Below are 19,045 nucleotides of genomic sequence, written 5' to 3'. Positions count from 1 at the left end.
ATCGCATTTTGCCAAGTATCCTCGTATTTTTTCTGATCTTAGAGGTTATTGTCTTTATGTGTGATTTTAATTTAATTTAAATTGATCCTTTATTTAACTAGGCAAGTCTGTAATTAAGAATTTGTTAACTATGACGGCCTACTGGCGAACAGTCTGCCCCTGAACGGCCTTGTTCAGGGGCAGAACGACAGATTTTTACATTGTCAACTCGGGGATTCGATCCAGCAACCTTTAGGTTACTGGTCCAATGCTCTAACCACTAGGTTACTGGCCCAATGCTCTAACCACTAGGTTACTGGCCCAATGCTCTAACCACTAGGCTACTAGTGGTTTCCATGACAATTCATCATCAATCAAAACACCAAGAAAGAGGGTTGTACAGGCTTGATCAACGGGTATATTATCAATATGGACCCCTATAGAGCCCCACGGTGGASGTGGGGTAAGCCTACATAAAACACAGACCTTATTTTAAGTGTTTCTAAAATCCCYTATGGGAAAAAKYTATGGTGGAAAAACGATTGGAACAATTTCTGTTTTATGGGCATTATGACTCATACTGTGGTCCTCTATATAGTCTGTATTTTCTGTTCTTTGGAATAAATCATATTTGTTTTAGTTTTTTGTTAGAGTCAGTGACAATTTGTTGATTTTAAGCCACTGAGATATRTGATATATGATCAGCAAACAATATCTGGGAGAGCACTTTGGATGCTTTGGGCTGATCATTTACACAGATAAAATAATAGGGGTCCAAGTGTTGATCTCTGCGGCACACCACAATTAATCTCTATTTCTTTGAAAATCACATATTGCTTTCTATCCTTTAGATATACCCAGAGAACCAAAGCAGAGATTCTTCATTCACGCCCTAGTTTTAAGTTTTTGTAATAAACTATTATGATTAGGGATGGGTGCAGTTATTCGAACCGGCGTTAGTATTCCATTACTTGGGAAAGTATTAATCTTATTTCAATTTTAAATACAATGATCTGTGTGCCATTGCTACATAGCCTACAAGGATAGACCACTACATTCAAAATATGAATAAAAACAGTGACAGTTATGAGTGTGCCCCATAAAAAAATAGACACCAGTAGTCTACACACCCGTTTCACATAGGTAGCTTGTTGCTCTTGTCAGTCAATCACAGCAGCGCTACAGCGTAGCAAGTGAAGTGGCTGATTTCTTAATCAATTCAAAATGGAATTAAAATTACGGAATTGAGTTGGCTAAATGAGTAGGAGTAGGCTATAATGATCAACCAACAGGTAGGGAGTTGTTTAATATGAATGGAGTTGTTGTTGACAAGTACAGGGAGCGCAGCAAAATAGCCTGAATTAGCCTTGCTACTTTAGTTAGCTAGTTGGCTAATTTAGCTGGCTACTTTAGCTAGCTAGCTAGCTTCTTTCTAACGATTTGATTCAGTCAAGTCAGGCACAACCAGATGGTATGATAGATAACCTATGGCAGCAACAAATTTTGTCTAACTAGCACGAGTTGGTGTAGTCTCTCCCTCCCCCTCTGAACGTACATTTTAACATTCTGGAACATTACATTTAATGGAAACGGTACTGTACTGAACAACCAGTTGAAAAAAGAGGAGGGGTTGGGGAACCCTGTCAACATGGCCACTGCCCTTTAAAAGTCACTCATTGCTTCAAGACATACCTCGCCACATCCAGCAAAAAGGAGCAAATGTACCATAAAGTCTATTCAAGAACATACAAGAATGTTTGGGGGAAACTTGCCGTTCAGCACAAACCTTTCCGCAATGTAGCAAACGTTCAAGCGAACTGAACGCGCCTCAGCTCTCTCCCGAGTCACGCAAGCAAGTCTCCAAAAACGTTTTTTCTTTAAAGCACATTTTCGGATATCCCCCCCCTCCCCAAAAAAATCATATTTGAATCAAGAAATACTTTCAAATGCCCATTCCTAGTTTTCAGCAAGATACCTAATGTATGATCTTTGCGATCATTTGCTTTATGTATTTCGTCAATTAAATAGTGAGATTTTCTGAAGCCKTACTGATGTTTGTATAACAGACTTYCCTTGTTAAGATATTTTATTTATCCGTTATATTCAGATTGTTTGTAATTTGTCAAGTTTACTGGATCAGCTTTATGAATCGGAAACAATTTGGGCCATTTTCAGTTCGTCGGGCACAATGCCCTTTGCAAATTATATATAAAAAATGTGGGCAAGAGGTGTGATGATGAAATCAGCCACTTCTTTAGCCAGTTTAACATATAATCTGTTGTGGGTAATTTGGTTGGTGCTTATATTTGTCTTATTTCACACATGTACAAGTGTGTATTAATACGCATGTTTGAATTGGAAATGTTCACAYACCCTCGGAGAGTGGGGTCACAGCCAGGATCTGCCATTATCAACAGTGACCCTGGAGYAATTTGGGTTAAGTGCACAGGAGGTTGGTGGCATCTTAATTGGGGAGAACGGGCTCGTGGAAATGGCTGGAGCGGAATGGTATCAAACACATRGTTTCCATTCCAGACATTATTATGAACCGTTCTCCCCTCARCAGCCTCCGGTGGTTAAGTSCCTTGCTCAAGGGCACATCGACAGATTTTTCACCTCGTTGGCTTGGGGATTTGAACTAGCGACCTTTCRGTTATGGGCCCAATACTCTAACCTCTAGGTTACCTGTCGCATTTTAGTCCGATTAAGTGCATTTCAGTCCCACAACAAGTTCTTAGAACCCAGAATGTATGAAAATTCATTATAAATACAGTTATGATTGAATGCTATCAATAATAAAGACATTGGTCTGACCTTTGACCCGGATGTCACTGTATCTCTGGAAGTGGTGATAGGCAGCCTTCCAGGGGTTCCTGTAGTGGCGGAGGAGGGTGACMGGGGGGCGAGCACGGGTGGGGACATAACGCACYCCTTCCTCATCTGCAGGGAAGAGAAACGTACAGTGGTCACTTACACAAGGTCAAATATAGAAAATTAGCCTACCGTAACTGCAGCAAACCTACCCTTAACTTGGACAAGTGAATCATGAATAAAGAGGTTGAGTATCTACTTTCTCCTACCTATGTACTCCTTGAGGGGCGACTTGCGTTTCTCGGCCCTCATGCTGAGGGGTCTGGCCAGGACCTTCTCSTCGTCCGTGCTGTTGGTCTCCATCATCTCGCTCTCTTCCGTGGAGATGACATGCTGCTGCTTGCGGGGCTTCTTCCTGGGTGAGGCCCCGGGGGTCACATCCCCACTGGGCATCATGGACAACAATGGGGCACCACCATGGGGCGTGGKGGGACCTGGAGGGTGAGGAGAGAAAGAACTAGGAGATCAATAGCTCATATTCGCAAAGTGAATGCTGATCAGCCTCCCCCTTTATTTATTTTGATTTAAAAGGCAAACTGATCCTAGATCAGCAACAGGACACCAATAAAAAAAAAAAGTTAACAACATTATTGGTTTTGGTGGTGGCAAATACATTTTTCAATTCAAATGTACCTGGTTTGGAGGTATCCATTGCCTCCACCTCCTGCTTTATCTTGATCTCAGGGAGGGTGGAGCTTATTCCACATGCCGCCGTGCTACTGGCCGCTGAATGGGTAGGCGGAACAACCACGTTGGCCATAGACAAKATTGGTGGAGTGATGGCGGACAGGGCAGGGCCAGGCTGTGAGTGTGGGGGTGCTGACACTGAGAGGAGCGTCTGGATTGGCTGAGAGGGTTGCTGGTGTGGCGGGGCTCCGGGATGCTGCTGGTGTTCATTGGTCTGATGGCTGGGCAGAGCCTCCATGGATGATGACATCACCGGGGGAGCCAGGGACACGTGGASATCAGGCTTGTGTTTCACACTGGGAGGTCAGAGAAAAGATCATCAACCACCTAATAATTTGWAAGTACATTTTCAACTACAAGATATTATTAATACAGGAGTATGCGGTTGACCAGAGGATTCCAGCGTGTGTACACAGCATAGACTTTRATCAGGGCCTACTAACAATGTGCAGTGCTACGTCTTACCCTGCTGGGCGTGGAAACCCTGATGCATGCCTGATTCCTCCGTCTATCCTGGGGCTGTTGGCCTCTGGGATCAGGTTCTTCCTCACTGCAGACCTTTATAGGGAAAACAGACACAGGTTAGTGTTGGGATAGAAGAAAAGCCTACTCAAACTGTAGCTGCTCATGACTAGGGCTTTGGTGGTCACGTAATTGTCAGCCGGTGATTGTCAAGCAAATAACTGTCAGTCTCACGGTAATTGACTGGTAATTAACATAAACACATTTATCATCTCGTGGCTTCCACATATAGCCTACAAGCCACTGATGCAGACCTTTGGAACATCTACATTTTAAAAAGTCTAATTAATCAATGTGGTATAGCCTACACCTTCACAATACATCTGTTATTTATTTTAGACGGGCCTAAAGAAACATGATATGAAGAAAATGTAGTCGATTTCAGAAGAACATAATCGCATACTCAGGTGTCCTTATGTTAGGTCCTGATCTGGCTATGCCATATGGCTGTGGGCTACACTAGTTCATTTAGCAGACAAGATTCGCTTAGAATTCCGTGGCATTATTTTATAGTATGAATAATATATTGAACAAATCTCCAAACGATTTGAGGGAGTGCGCACATGCGGCTATTCTGTGTTGATTGGTTAACAAAGAAATAGGTATTCCAAATGCTTCATGAGTTATTCATGTAACTTTAGTTGTTCTACAAACGTTGGGCTATATGTTTTGATTTTTAATACATTGTAAGGCAGCAAGATACGACTCTAACGAGGATTTTTTTTTAAAGCAGCTTGAAAAGGCATGAGCTCTGCTTTGTTTTTTTGTGYAGGCTGTACACACTTCGTCAGTCTCTCATTCACAATTTGACAAGCCCTTGATAGAGGTCGACCAATTATGATTTTTCAACGCCGATACCGATTATTGGAGGACCAAAAAAAGCCGATACCGATTAAATCGGCCRATTTTTATATATATATTTGTAATAATGACAATTACAACAATACTGAATGAACACTTATTTTAACTTAATATAATACATCAATAAAATCTATTTAGTCTCAATAATGAAACATGTTCAATTTTGTTTTAAATAATGCAAAAACAAAGTGTTGGAGAAGAAAGTAAAAGTGTAATATGTTGCCATGGTAAAAAAGCTAACTAAGTTCCTTGCTCAGAACATATGAAACGGGTGGTTCCTTTTAACATGGTCTTCAATATTGCCAGGTAAGAAGTTTTAGGGTTGTAGTTATTATAGGACTATTTCTCTCTATACCATTTGTATTTCATATACCTTTGCTATTGGATGTTCTAATAGGTACTTTGTACCTATAGTATTGCCAGCCTAATCTCGGGAGTTGATAGGCTTGAAGTCATAAACAGCGCAATGCTTGAAGCACAGCGAAGAGCTGCTGGCAAATGCAGGAAAGTGCTGATTTAATGAATGCTTACGAGCCTGTGCTGCCTACCACCGCTCAGTCAGACTGCTCTATCAAATCATAGACTTAATTATAATTTAATAACACACAGAAATACAAGCCTTAGGTCATTAACATGGTCAAATCCGGAAACATTCATTTCGAAAACAAAACGTTTATTCTTTCAGTGAAATACGGAACTGTTCCGTATTTTATCTAACGGGTGGCATCCCTAAGTCTAAATATTGCTGTTACATTGCACAACCTTCAATGTTATGTCATAATTATGTACAATTCTGGCAAATTAATTACGGTCTTTGTTAGGAAGAAATGGTCTTCACAGAGTTCGCAATGAGCCAGGCGGCCTAAACTGCTGCATATACCCTGACTCTACTTGCACAGAACGCAAGAGAAGTGACACAATTTCCCTAATTAAAATAAATTCATGTTAGCAGGCAATATGAACTAAATATGCAGGTTAAAAAATATATACTTGTGTATTGATTTTAAGAAAGGCATTGATGTTTATGGTTAGGTACACATTGGTGCAACAACAGTGCTATTTTCACGAATGCGCTTGTTAAATTACCCGTTTGGCGAAGTAGGCTATGATTCAATGATAAATTAACAGGCACTGCATCGATTATATGCAAAGCAGGACAAACTAGATAAACKAGTAATATCATCAACTATGTGTAGTTAACTAGTGATTATGTTAAGATTGATTGTTTTTTATAAGATACATTTTATGCTAGCTAGCACCTTACCTTGGCTCCTTGCTGCACTCGCATAACAGGTAGTCAGCCTGCCACGCAGTCTCCTYGTGGAGTGCAATGTAATCGGCCATAATCGGTGTCCAAAAATGCAGATTACCGATTGTTATGAAAACTTGAAATCTGCCCTAATTAAYCAGCCATTYCGATTAATCGGTCGACCTCTACTTGATGATGCCTTGAATTTCCCGGTGGCATCCCCTTTGTGTGGCCATAATGCACCCTAAAAAAAAATCCATGCCCTTTGCAGCCCTTCTCCCTGAGTGCTGTCTGCTCCGAAGCACTACTCACTCACACGGCTCGTCATCACCTGATCTGGTCTTTCTCACAGGCTACAAGTGAAGACAGACACATCAGGGACGCAACTGCGCATGTCCTTATCCAATTCTGAGGTGCTTATGGAAGATATTAGAAGAACTGTCCACATTTACTTTGTCAGCCAACAAGATGATTAGGCGTAACGAACAGCAAAATCACTAGCCTATGTCAATCTACTATCCCCCATAGCATACAAGTTGACCTATTATATTCTGTGCSAGAAATAAATATTCCAAACAGTCTGGGAGAGTTGTGGGATGCGATAGATCCCAAATTAATACAACCACTAGCATCAAAAATACTTTACGCACTGATCAGAACATTTAGCTTAACATTTTTATAAACTATTAGGCTATTTATTCACATTATAGGCGCAATAATGCGCACACTGCAGTAGGCTATAAGTGCAAATGTTCCATTAGGGAAAACACMATTTTCAAAAGTGACCACAAATGTGATTATGCATGTAATGCTTTTATTATAAAAAGGTGCATTTCTATGGTGAAAATTATATTCCCCAAACTTGAAACTCACGTGCAGCTTATTGCAGCCAGTTGACATTGATGTCAGAGTGATTAGAGGGACAATAGAGTGCCGAGTACCAGGCAGTTAGCAAGTTTGGTAGGCTAATAATGACCATCACCAGCATCAGAGCTTGGAGAAGCCTAATTACCGTGACTAAACGGTCACGTGGAATTTGACTGCCTTCATGACTCGTGACCGCCGGTGTGGCGGTAATACGGTCACCATAACAGCCCTACTCATGACAAGAGTTGGTGACCACGACTGCTCTAGTACGCAAAGGAAAACCGTGAGGGGTTTTCTAAACTCACCCCTCGTTGGCAGGCTTCTTACGTAGGATGCTAGGTCGGGGAGAGGACACCAGGGTGGGGGCACCAGGCCCAGTGTTCTGGGGGTGTGTCTGACCCACAGAGGTGGGCGGCTGGCTGCTGCCGAACGTCTGGCCGATAGGGTTGGTTACCAGAGTGGTGCCGTCTGCTAACACAACTGAGAAGACAGAGCAACGTTGTTAGAATAGTTGTTTTGAATAGTTGTCTGAAAAGAATAGCTGTTATGAATCACAGTAATTCTTTTTTTCCTATCTCCAATAAATAACATTAAATGTAACCAAACAGATGAATAAAGGGGTGAAAATACTTGACTGGAGAAAATGCGTAGAATGATTCTATTCATAATATATTTCAGACCTGACACAAACTCATTTAAAACTTTAAACGAAACTTAAACTGCTTCGTTCACCAACTCACTTGAGGTCTTGTTCTCATTGGCTGGCTGTTGTGGGTTGATGGGCGCCGGTTGGATGTTTTGTGCGGTGATCTGACCGGTGGCGGCATGYAAGCCCTGGGCGCTGATGGTGGTTGGCTGGATGCCCTGCGAGGCCATGCCGGCGGGCTGGATGTTCTGCGTGTTGATCTGAGCGATGCGGTCCACCGTCATCAGCTGCATGGGGTTGAGGTGCACCGCCGACGCCACGCCCACACTCGTCTGGGTCTGCATGGCCGTGCCGCTGGGGGCCTGAGGGGTTACTGTAGGGGCGACGGGTTGGGTTTGGATTTGACACACAGGATGAGAGATATATATCTGGTATTATAGATGTAGATTAGACTAGTGTATTATTATGTTGAACATGGTTGAGAAAGTCAGAACTAATAAAAAATGTAATTGATTAACAAAATGATCAATAATCTTTATTAAAGTCAGTGTTCAGAAGTTAACAATCTGGCTCTGTGAAAATGACAAGAGTATTATCTGACTGGTTGAGAGTCACAAAAGAGCCARATGTAGCATTTTGTTAAGGAGAGGTGAATTGTACCTGGGTACTGTCGGATGGTGGACACAGAGCTGGTGATGGGGGTGTAGGTGTGTGTCAGGGGGAACGGTGAAGAAGGGTAGGTAGGCAGAAAGTACTGGAACTGCACTGGCACCGGTTGCCTGTGGGGGAACGTGCATATCAAATGAATGAAATAAAACAACCATATCAAAAACTTTCAACTAACAACCAGGAATTTACTCCAAGTACATCAGAAATAAGGAGGCGCTGACATTTTACACTATTGTAGCCCAGGACCAATGAGGACCACATTGGAAATAAGTGTTTTAATGCCCTATCCTCTGGAACAAATAATCATCTTGTTGATGAATGTATTGTGATCAACCCAAAATAAAAATGATTCAAATCAGCCCTCGTCTCTAACCTGTTGTCACTGCGGGCCTCCATGGTGATGGGGTTGGGGGAGGAGCGGTGACCAGAGATGGGGATCAGGTTTCCCCTCTCTCCGGGGTACTCCGGCTGGATCCTGGGCGAGGTGTGGGCTATCGGCTGGGGAACCACCTTAGCTGAAGAGGGTGGAGGTGGAATGGTGTACAATCAGCTGGGTGAAATGTTCATTTTACAACATACAATCACCCTGTAGACTTCTTCTATAACTTCAAAGCAAGCTAAAACATTATCTGGCGCAATGCATTCAACCGTTGACAACCGAAAGTGTCACTGTTTTTAATTGCCACTCTACTCCTATCAATGACTTATTAGACAGGTGAACGTTCCATGAAATTTGGAGTAGGCTACTCCAGACAGTAGCTTGGTACTCCAACATTAATGATTGAGAAACTTACCCACGGGGATGTTGGACGTGGTGACTGCTGTGGCGTGGGAGGAATGAGAAGTCATCGTCATGGTGACGATGTTACTGTTGGTCATTTGGGGGTGGGGTCCGGAGCCTGGGTGAGGTACGATAATGTGGTTATTACATCATTAAAGCRGAATAAAGGAAACAGTCAGTCTTGATAGTGTCATTATGATGTGKGAATGAAAATAGATTAGTTAGACCTACACTCCCGGTCAAACGTTTTAGAACACCTATTCATTCAAGGGTTTTTCTTTATTTTKACTATTTACTACATTGTAGAATAATAGTGTAGACATCAAAACTATGAAATAACATAATATATTTGAGACTCTACAAATGGTCACCATTTGCCTTGATGACAGCTCTGCACACTCCTCTTCCATTCCTGTGGCGGTCAGTTTCAACATAGCGCGTGATGGTTTTTGCGACTGCACTTGGAAGAAACTTTCAAAGTTCTTTTAATTTTCCCTATTGACTGACCTTCATGTCTTAAAGTAATGATGGACTGTCGTTTCAATTTATTATTTGAGCTGTTCTTGCCATAATATGGACTTGGTCTTTTACCAAATAGGGCTATCTTCTGTATACCCCACCTCTACCTTGTCACAACACAACTGATTGGCTCAAACGCATTAAGGAAAGAAATTCCACAAGTTAACTTTTGACAAGGCACACCTGCTAATTGAAATGTATTCCCAGTGACTATCTGATGAAGCTGGCTGAGAATGCCAAGAGTGTGCAAAGCTGTCATCAAGGTTATTTGGGTGGCTATATGAAGAATCTCAAATATATTTAGATTTATTTAACACTTTTTTTGTTACTACATGATTCCATATGTGTTATTTCATAGTTTTGATGTCTTCACTATTATTCTACAATGTAGAAAATAGTACAAATAAAGAAAAACCCTTGAATGARTAGGTGTGTCCAAAACTTTTGACCGGTAGTGTATCTCTATCACAACAATAGAATCACCTGTAGTGCTAGGCGATGGAGCAGTATTGGTGGATAATATGGGGGCAACAGTTGCAGCAGCGACAGGAGTCACATTGCTGAATATGGGCTTCTGTGCCATGGTGTGGGGCAGCTGRGGTTTCTGACCCCCAATGGCAGGGTGGGAGGGCAGGGTGATGCGTGTGGGGTTGTCCCGAGATGGGGGTTGACGCTGTATGCTCAGAGTGGCTGAAGGGGGGTGGATATTTAGTCCTGGACGCCTGAGGGTAGAGAGCAAAGGGATAGTCAACATTGGTTTTACGTACACTTGCAATAGCTGGAATAGTATTGGGCCTCCCTAAAATTAACTATCTAGATACATTTACAAAATACGGCAAAGAATGGTTAACGCTTTCAGCATGTCATACTGTGTTTATTTTCCTTACCCATGAACCATCTCTGCGGAGTGCGTGGCTGAGCTAACCACTGGGGACTGAGGCCTGGTGGCCGTTAATGGGGCAACCACCGTGGGCATCACAGCCGTGGACGTTGTGACTACAGGGCGGGACTGGATGGGCTGGTGGATGATGTGCTGGACAGTAGGTGGGCCAGTACCACCACCGGGGCCTGTAGCAGGTCTCAGTACTGTGGGTCCTTTGGAACTGGACATCACAGCAGCTGCAGCAGCTCCTGGAAACACACATGAACAACAGTTATCCATGTCGGTTCTTAGGATGGTTCTGCTGAGGACCTACAGTTGGTTAAAATATGAACAAACCACTATGGTGATTTTTTTTGGGTCAAGGTAAGCACCCTGACTATTTTCAGAATGATAAAAGTTTGTTAGCTATGCTACTATCCTGTCTCGGGGACTGACCGACCTCTGGGTAGATGGGAGGTGAAGGTGTGCTGGGGGGCTCCAGGGGAGCCGAGCTGCAGGGGCGGGGCATGGCTGCGGATGATCTGCACGTTGGTCGTCATCAGGTGATGGTGCAGGTTACTGGGGTTGCCCTGGAAACGCCACGCCCATGGACACAAAGCATTATAGATTTGGAACCACATTTTTCATCATGTCATCACATTGGGTAGACCTCAATAGGGTATATTATTGCTGAGGTATATTACAACTACAAACACCAGTCCTTACCTGTTGGCCACTGATAGTTGCTACAGGGATGCCGGCGGTCTGAGGCACGGTGCTCTCCATGGTTGCAGTGACGTGGCTTGGCACCTTAGGTGGCAGGGTGATGTGGCCCTGGGTGTTGGCTGGTGCTGGGGCGATCACTCGACCGGCCATGGGCGACTTCAGAGCTGGCTGGAGAGATGAGAGGAYGAGATAAAGTAGATGAGTCAGCTCAAGACACAGGGAGAGAGGGCTAATGCAGCAGACAGAGCTCTCTCATCCATACCTTCATGGGTCCTTCAGTGAAGGYCAGAGGCAGGCCCTGGGGGATGTGTGGGGGTGGGGCTGACACGGTGACAGGCATGCCCTGCTGGAGGGACAGGTGACCTGCTGGAGTGGGGTGACCCTGGGGGGGTCCATGGACCTGGGCTTGGGGGTAAGGCCGGACCACCACTGTCTCCTGCTTGTCGTCCCTGAAGGTCGATGCTCCACCACCACTGCTGGGGTGGTCACGAGGACCGTGGTCTGGGTGAGGGTCACGGTTGCTATCGTCTGCCCCTCCTGTGGTACAAAGAGTTGGAGTACTTATTTTTATGAAGAAGACTTGCAGTGGTGGGAAAAGTACCACGTTGTCATACTTGAGTAAAGAGTAAAAAGTAAAGATCACTTAATAGAAAATGACTCAAGTAAAAGTGAAAGAAACCTTGTGAAATACTATTTGAGTAAAAGTCTAAAAGTATTTGGTTTTAAATATACTTAAGTATCAAAAGTAAAAATCTTTTCAAATTCCTTACATTAAGCAAACTAGAAGGCACCATTTTCTTGTTTTTGTTTATTTACAGATAGCCAGGGCCACACTCAGACATAATTTACAAACAGAGTATGTGTTTAGTGAGTCCACCAGATCAGAGGCAGTAGGGATGTTCTCTTGATTAGTGTGTGAATTAGACAWTTTTCCTGTCCTGCTAACCATTCAATATGTAACTAGTACTTTTGGGTGTCAGGGAAAATGCATGGAGTAAAAAGTACATTATTTTATTTAGGAATGTAGTGAAGTAAAAGTTGTCTAAAAAGATAAATACTAAAGTACATATACCCCCAAAAACAACTTAAGTAATATCTACACTACCGTTCAAAAGTTTGGGGTCAGTTGAGGACTTGTGAGGCGTCTGTTTCTCAAACTAGACACTAATGTACTTGTCCTCTTGCTCAGTTGTGCACCGGGGCAACTGATTCTATTCTGGTTAGAGCCAGTTTGCGCTGTTCTGTGAAGGGAGTAGTACACAGCGTTGTACCAGATCTTCAGTTTCTTGGAATTTCTCTCATGGAATAKCCTTCATTTCTCAGAACAAGAATAGACTGACGAGTTTCAGAAGAAAGGTCTTTGTTTCTGGCCATTTTGAGCCTGTAATCAAACCCACAAATGCTGATGCTCCAGATACTCAATACTAGTCTAAAGAAAGCCAGTTTTATTGCTTCTTTAAATCAGAACAACAGTTTTCAGCTGTGCTAACATAATTGCAAAAGGGTTTTCTAATGATCAATTAGCCTTTTAAAACGATGAACTTAAATTAGCTAACAACATTGCCATTGGAACACACGAGTGTGGTTGCTGATAATGGGACTCTGTACGCCTATGTAGATATTCCATAAAAGAATCTGCCTTTTTCAGCTACAATAGCTACAATTACTGACGTGATCTTCCTGTCTGGGTTGGTGCCCCCCTTGGTTTGTGCTGTGGTGGAGATCTTTGTGGGCTATACTACGGCCTTGTCTCAGGATTGTAAGTTGTGGTTTGAAGTTTTCCTCTAGTGGTGTGGGGGCTGTGCTTTGGCAAAGTGGGTGGGGTTATATCCTTCCTGTTTGGCCCTGTCGGGGGTTTCTTCTGATGGGGCACAGTGTTCTCTGACCCTCCTGTCTCAGCCTCCAGTATTTATGCTGCAGTAGTTTATGTGTCGGGGGGCTAGGGTCAGTTGGTTATACCTGGAGTACTTCTCCTATCTTATCCAGTGTCCTGTGTGAATTTAAGATGCTCTCTCTAATTCTCTCGTTCTCTCTTTCTTTCTCTCTCTCGGAAAACCTGAGCCCTAGGACCATACGTCACGGCAACCGGGCATGATGACTCCTTGCTGTCCCAGTCGCCTGGCCTTGCTGCTATTCCAGTTTCAGCTGTTCTGCTTGCGGTTATGGAACCCCTACTGTCCCAGACCTGCCGTTTTCAACTCTTAATGATCGGCTATGAAAAGCCAACTGATATTTATTCCTGATTATTATTTGACCATGCTTGTCATTTATGAACATTTTGAAAATCTTGGCTCTCTCTAATTCTCTCCTTCTCTTTCTTTCTTTCTCTCTCTCGGAGGACCTGAGCCCTGGACCATACGTCAGAACTACCGGGCATGATGATCCTTGCTGTCCAGTCCACCTGGCCTTGCTGCTATTCCAGTTTCAACTGTTCTGCCTGCGGTTATGGAACGCCACCTGTCCCAGACCTGCTATTTTCAACTCTTAATGATCGGCTATGAAAGCCAACTGATATTTATTCCTGATTATTATTTGACCATGCTTGTCATTTATGAACATTTTGAAAATCTTGGCTCTCTCTAATCTCTCCTTCTCTCTTTCTTTCTTTCTCTCGGAGGACCTGAGCCCTAGGACCATACGTCAGGACTACCGGGCATGATGACTCCTGCTGTCCCCAGTCCACCTGGCCTTGCTGCTATTCCAGTTTCAACTGTTCTGCCTGCGTTATGGAACCGCCACTGTCCCAGACCTGCTATTTTCAACTCTTAATGACCGGCTATGAAAAGCCAACTGAAAATTATTCATGATTATTATTTGACCATGCTTGTCACTTATGAATATTTTGAACATCTTGGCATAGTTCTGTTATAATCTCCACCCGGCACAGCCAGAAGAGGACTGGCCACCCCTCATAGCCTGGTTCCTCTCTAGGTTTCTTCCTAGGTTTTGGCTAGTTTTTCCTAGCCACCGTGCTTCTACACCTGCATTGCTTGCTGTTTGGGGGTTTAGGCTGGGTTTCTGTACAGCACTTCGAGATATTAGCTGATGTACGAAGGGCTATATAAAATAAACTTGATTTGAATAGTCATTTACAACGTAAATGATGTCTACACTATTTCTGATCAATTTTCTGTTATTTTAATGGACAAAATATGTGCTTTTCTTTGAAACACAAGGACATTTCGAAGTGACCCCAAACTTTTGAACGGTAGTGTGTGTATATATTATATATATATATATTTTTTTTTTAAACCTGTATTTAATTAGGCAAGTCAGCTAAGAAAGAAATTCATATCTACAATGACTGCCTGCCCCAGCCAAACCCGGACGGCGCTCCCAATCACGGCCGGATGAGATAAAGCCTGGATAAAATACTTTAAAGTATTTTTTTACTGAATTAGTTAACACCCCTGACCAATGATTTCATACACTGACTGACCACTGCAAATAGTTGTGAAAGCTGTGATGCAAAGTGAGTTCTGCTGTGGGTTAGCAGGTTCCATAATGTTACCTGCCGTGTTTGGTTGACCACCAGACAGCAATGCAGTGTTTCCTCCAGGAGTCTGGTTTAGTCCCATACCAGGAGGTATTCCCGGTCGTGGATACTGTTGAGAACTCATCTTCTGACACACTTGATAGCTTTGCAAGGAAGAGAACAATATTAAACCTGACAGGTATGTAGATACAAGTTTGCACAGACGAATGTTGCCAACATCTAAGCAGGTATTTTCTCCAAACCGTATAAATCGGGGATCATCAACTTGATTCATACGCATGACGATTTTTTCTTGAGTGGATGGTCACGGGGCCGGAACATAATTACAAATAATTTGTAAACTGTAAATTGGCTGCAAGACGCCCAAACAAATATTTGAATTTATGTGAAACATCACAGCACAGTTGAAAAAAATGTGGCACATTGAAATCATAAGAGGCGGTTTACAGAGAAGGGTGGGATGAACTAAGAGTAGCCGAGGAGTGGATTTAAAAGCTCATGTTCTATAATAGTTATCACCAATGTTCCCTCTTTTTTCTTGGACATTGCTCAAATTTGTTAAAACTTCCGGCGCACGTTTACTGTGAACACAGAGGCTGTATCCGCTTTAAGTTACAGTGTTAGTGGTCAAGTAGGCTATTGTGGCTATTTGATCATAACTTAGGCCTATCAGAGTGGCCTATCATCAAAAACAATGGAGAAGCTGCATTGCTGACGACAACGGTGGTAGGCCTGATCACCGACAACGATGAGACAGCCTATAGGCAGGTGGTCAGAGACCTGGCAGTGTGTGAGCAAGACAAAAGGAGATGATCGTGGACTAAGGGGAAAGGAGGGCCAAACACTCCCCCATTCACATCGACAGTGCTCTAATGGAGCTTGTTGAGAGTTTCAAGTTCCTTGGTGTCCACATCACCAACAAACTATCATGGTCCAAACACACCAAGACAGTTTTGAAGAGGGCACGACAACACCTATTCCCCCTCAAGAGACTGAAAAGATTTGGCATGGGTCGCCAGATCCTCAAAAAGTTCTAAAGCTGCACAATCGAGAGCATCCTGACCGGTTGCACTACAGAGGGTAATGCATACGGCCAAGTACATCACCCGGGCCAAGCTTCCTGCCATCCAGGACCTATATACTAGGCGTGTCAGGGGAAAGGCCCCAAAAAATTGACAAAGACTCCAGTCGCCTAAGTCATAGACTGTTCTCTCTGCTACCGCTTGCCAAGTYTAGGTCCAAAAAGCTCCTTAACAGCTTCTACCCACAAGCCATAAGACCGCTGTACCATTAATCAAATGGCCACCCGGACTATTTGCATTGACACCCCCCCTTTGTTTTTACACTGCTGCTACTCGCTGTTTATTATCTTTACCCCTACCAACATGTAGAAATTACCTTGACTAACCTGTTTTTTWWATTTATTTCACCTTTATTTAACCAGGTAGGCTAGTTGAGAACAAGTTCTCATTTACAACTACGATGTGGCCAAAATAAAGCAAAGCAGTGCGACACAAACACAGAGTTACACATGGAATAAACAAGCGTACAGTCAATAACACAATAGAAAAAAAGAATGTCTATATAGAGTGTGTGCAAATGGCGTGAGGAGGTAAGGCAATAAATAGGCCATAGTAGCGAAGTAATTACAATTTAGCAAATGAACACTGGAGTGATAGATGAGCAGATGATGATGTGCAAGTAAATATTCTGGTGCAAAAGAGCAGAAAAGTAAATAAAAACAATATGGGTGTGGGGTAGGTAGATTGGATGGGCTATGTACAGCTGCAGCGATCGGTTAGCTGCTCTCATAGCTGATGTTTAAAGTTAGTGARGGAAATATAAGTCTCCAATGTAGTCCCACTGTGCCCCCTCACATAGCCTCAGTTATTTTATTGTGGTCTTTTTTTTAACCCCCCCCCCAGAAAAAAATATATACATGTTATTTCATTGTTTTGATGTAGAAAATAGTCACACAAAAAAAGAATGAACCCTTTTAATAAGTAGGCGTGTCCAAACTTTTGACGGGTACTATTTTCTACATCAAAACTGGGAACTAACACATATGGGATCATGTAGTACCCAAAAAAAGTGTTAAACAAATCCAAACCTATTTTATATTCTTCAAAGTTGCCACCCTTTGCCTTGATGACAGCTTTGTACACTCTTGGAATTCTCTCAACCAGCTTCACCTGGAATGCTTTTCCAACAGTCTTGAAGGAGTTCCCACATATGCTGAGCACTTGTTGGCTGCTTGTCCTTCACTCTGCGGTCCAACTCATCTCAAATGGGTTGAGGTTGGCTGATTGTGGAGGCCAGGTCATCTGATGCACCACTCCATCACTATCCTTGGTCAAATAGCCCATACACAGCCTGGAGGTGTGTTTTGAGGTGTGTTATGTAGTCYCAGTAAGCGCAAACCAGTAGTGGTTTCTTTGTAGCAATTTGACCACAAAGGCCTGATTCACACAGTCTCCTCTGAACATGATGTTGAGATGTGTCTGTTACTTGAATTCTGTGAAGCACTTTTTTGGGCTGCAATCTGAGGTGCAGTTAACTCTAATGAACTTATCCTCTGCAGCAACGGTAACTCTGGGTCTTCCCTTCCTGTGGCGGTCCTCATGAGAGCCAGTTTCAGCATAGCGCTTGATGGTTTTTGTGACTGCACTTGAAGAAACGTTCAAAGTTCTTGAAATTTTCCGGATTTACTGACCTTCATGTCTTAATGTAATGATGGACTGTCGTTTCTCTTTGTTTATTTGAGCGGTTCTTGCGATAATATGGACTTGGTCTTTAATCAAATAGGGATATCTTCTGTATACCACCTCTACCTTGTCAGAACACAACTGATTGCCTCAAACGCATTAAGAAGGAAAGAAATTCAACAAATTAACTTAACAAAGCACACCTGTTAATTGAAATGTATTCCAGGTGACTACCTGACGAAGTTGGTTGAGAGAATGCCAAGAGTGTGCAAAGCTGTCATCAAGGCAACGGATGGCTACTTTGAAGAGTGTAAAATATATTTTCATTTGTTTAACACTTGGTTTAMTACATGATTCCATATGTGTTATATCATAGTCTCRATGTCTTCAYTATTACTCTATAATGTAGAAAATAGTAAAAATAAAGAAAAACCMTTGAATGAGTAGGTGTGTCCAAACTTTTGACTGGTACTGTACATATAACCTCATCAAACCTGTGCCCCCGCAGATTGACTCTGTACATAGCCTCTTTACTGTTATTTTATTGTTGCTCTTTCATTATTGTTATTTTTTTACTTCAGTTTATTTTTGTGAATACTTTCTTAACACTTATTTTCTCAAAACAGCATTGTTGGTTAAGGGCTTGTAAGTAAGCATTTCACTGTAAGGTCTACATCTGTTGTATTCRGCGCATTTGACAAATAACATTTGATTTGACTTTTGATAAGTACTATCCAGATGTAATGTATATCAAATTACTTTATTCTTGCTATGTAACTACTAGAGTAAAAAAAAAGAGCCATGTATGTAAAACTTGTGTAAAAATACACGTAACAACCAAAGAAAAAGCTGTAAAAACAAAGTAGATTTTTGTCCTCCGAAAAGGGGGGGTACAAACATAATTTTTTAAACATAAAAAATATATAAAACATATTTGACTAAAACATAATATCAAACCTTATTTTTGTATACTCCGTACGTATCTCTCTCCATTATGCGTGGGAATACTTTGGAACAGATTTCCAAAATGTTAATCAATTGGAGCCGATTTGCTGGTGTGTATACAGTCTTATGTCCAACAAACAAATACATTCGACATTTGTTTTACTCAGAAAACTTGGTGGGGTCAAATAAAATTATTCGCTGGCCAAATTTGGAACCCTGTCGTACATGACATTGTCAATGATTTTTCTGCAAGTTGTAAGCATTGCTAGCCACAAACAGCTGCTAACTTGAGTCGGGCCAAGGCTTGGCCATGAACACTCTGCAGTGGACTGGATCCGAGCCAAGGATAACATTGTCTACTCCCGAGTCCTTGACATTAGCTTGCTACAACTTCAATGCAGTACCAATAGCTAGCAAGCGACTGTAGGTGACATTACATCTAGTTTTCTAACTAAAGTTAGTCGGCTGGTCAGAGACTTGCTTGTTCCTAGTTAACTGGTTGGTTAACGTTACTTCGACGTAACCTGTTTCTACCTAACCAAGTTGAAGACAGATGAACTAACATCTCCGGTTTAGCTGCTTTATATCAAGGAAACAACACAGGTGTGCGGGTGCTTGACCGAAGTCGTAGTTAGCTATAGTTACCCCGCCAGTTTCTTT

At 42.5% G+C, this 19,045-nt stretch overlaps 2 protein-coding genes across 2 annotated transcripts in view; one reads left to right on the top strand and one right to left on the bottom strand.

Moving 5' to 3' along the window:
* Window positions 1–19,045, bottom strand: part of sap130b (Sin3A-associated protein b) — a 24,201-nt gene that overhangs the window by 4,844 nt on the left and 312 nt on the right. The window contains exons 2-16 of the mRNA XM_023977431.2: window positions 14,751–14,878; window positions 11,502–11,776; window positions 11,240–11,407; window positions 10,974–11,103; window positions 10,539–10,782; window positions 10,135–10,373; window positions 9,146–9,250; window positions 8,725–8,866; window positions 8,343–8,461; window positions 7,777–8,055; window positions 7,342–7,516; window positions 4,003–4,095; window positions 3,484–3,833; window positions 3,060–3,284; window positions 2,794–2,919 (exon numbers count right to left, since the gene is read on the bottom strand). Coding sequence (XP_023833199.1) covers window positions 2,794–2,919; window positions 3,060–3,284; window positions 3,484–3,833; window positions 4,003–4,095; window positions 7,342–7,516; window positions 7,777–8,055; window positions 8,343–8,461; window positions 8,725–8,866; window positions 9,146–9,250; window positions 10,135–10,373; window positions 10,539–10,782; window positions 10,974–11,103; window positions 11,240–11,407; window positions 11,502–11,776; window positions 14,751–14,859 — 2,779 coding nt within the window. The 5' untranslated portion in view covers window positions 14,860–14,878. The remainder of the gene's footprint in view (window positions 1–2,793; window positions 2,920–3,059; window positions 3,285–3,483; window positions 3,834–4,002; window positions 4,096–7,341; window positions 7,517–7,776; window positions 8,056–8,342; window positions 8,462–8,724; window positions 8,867–9,145; window positions 9,251–10,134; window positions 10,374–10,538; window positions 10,783–10,973; window positions 11,104–11,239; window positions 11,408–11,501; window positions 11,777–14,750; window positions 14,879–19,045) is intronic.
* LOC111956798 (ATP-binding cassette sub-family D member 3) overlaps window positions 18,790–19,045 on the top strand; it is a 17,562-nt gene continuing 17,306 nt past the window's right edge. The window contains exon 1 of the mRNA XM_023977425.2: window positions 18,790–18,808. The gene's annotated coding sequence lies outside the window, so the exon portion shown is untranslated. The remainder of the gene's footprint in view (window positions 18,809–19,045) is intronic.

Source organism: Salvelinus sp. IW2-2015, linkage group LG32, assembly GCF_002910315.2.
Source record: "Salvelinus sp. IW2-2015 linkage group LG32, ASM291031v2, whole genome shotgun sequence".
NCBI lineage: Eukaryota > Metazoa > Chordata > Actinopteri > Salmoniformes > Salmonidae > Salvelinus > Salvelinus sp. IW2-2015.
Note: the sequence above shows the minus strand (reverse complement) of the source record. Positions and strands in the feature narration are given on the sequence as shown.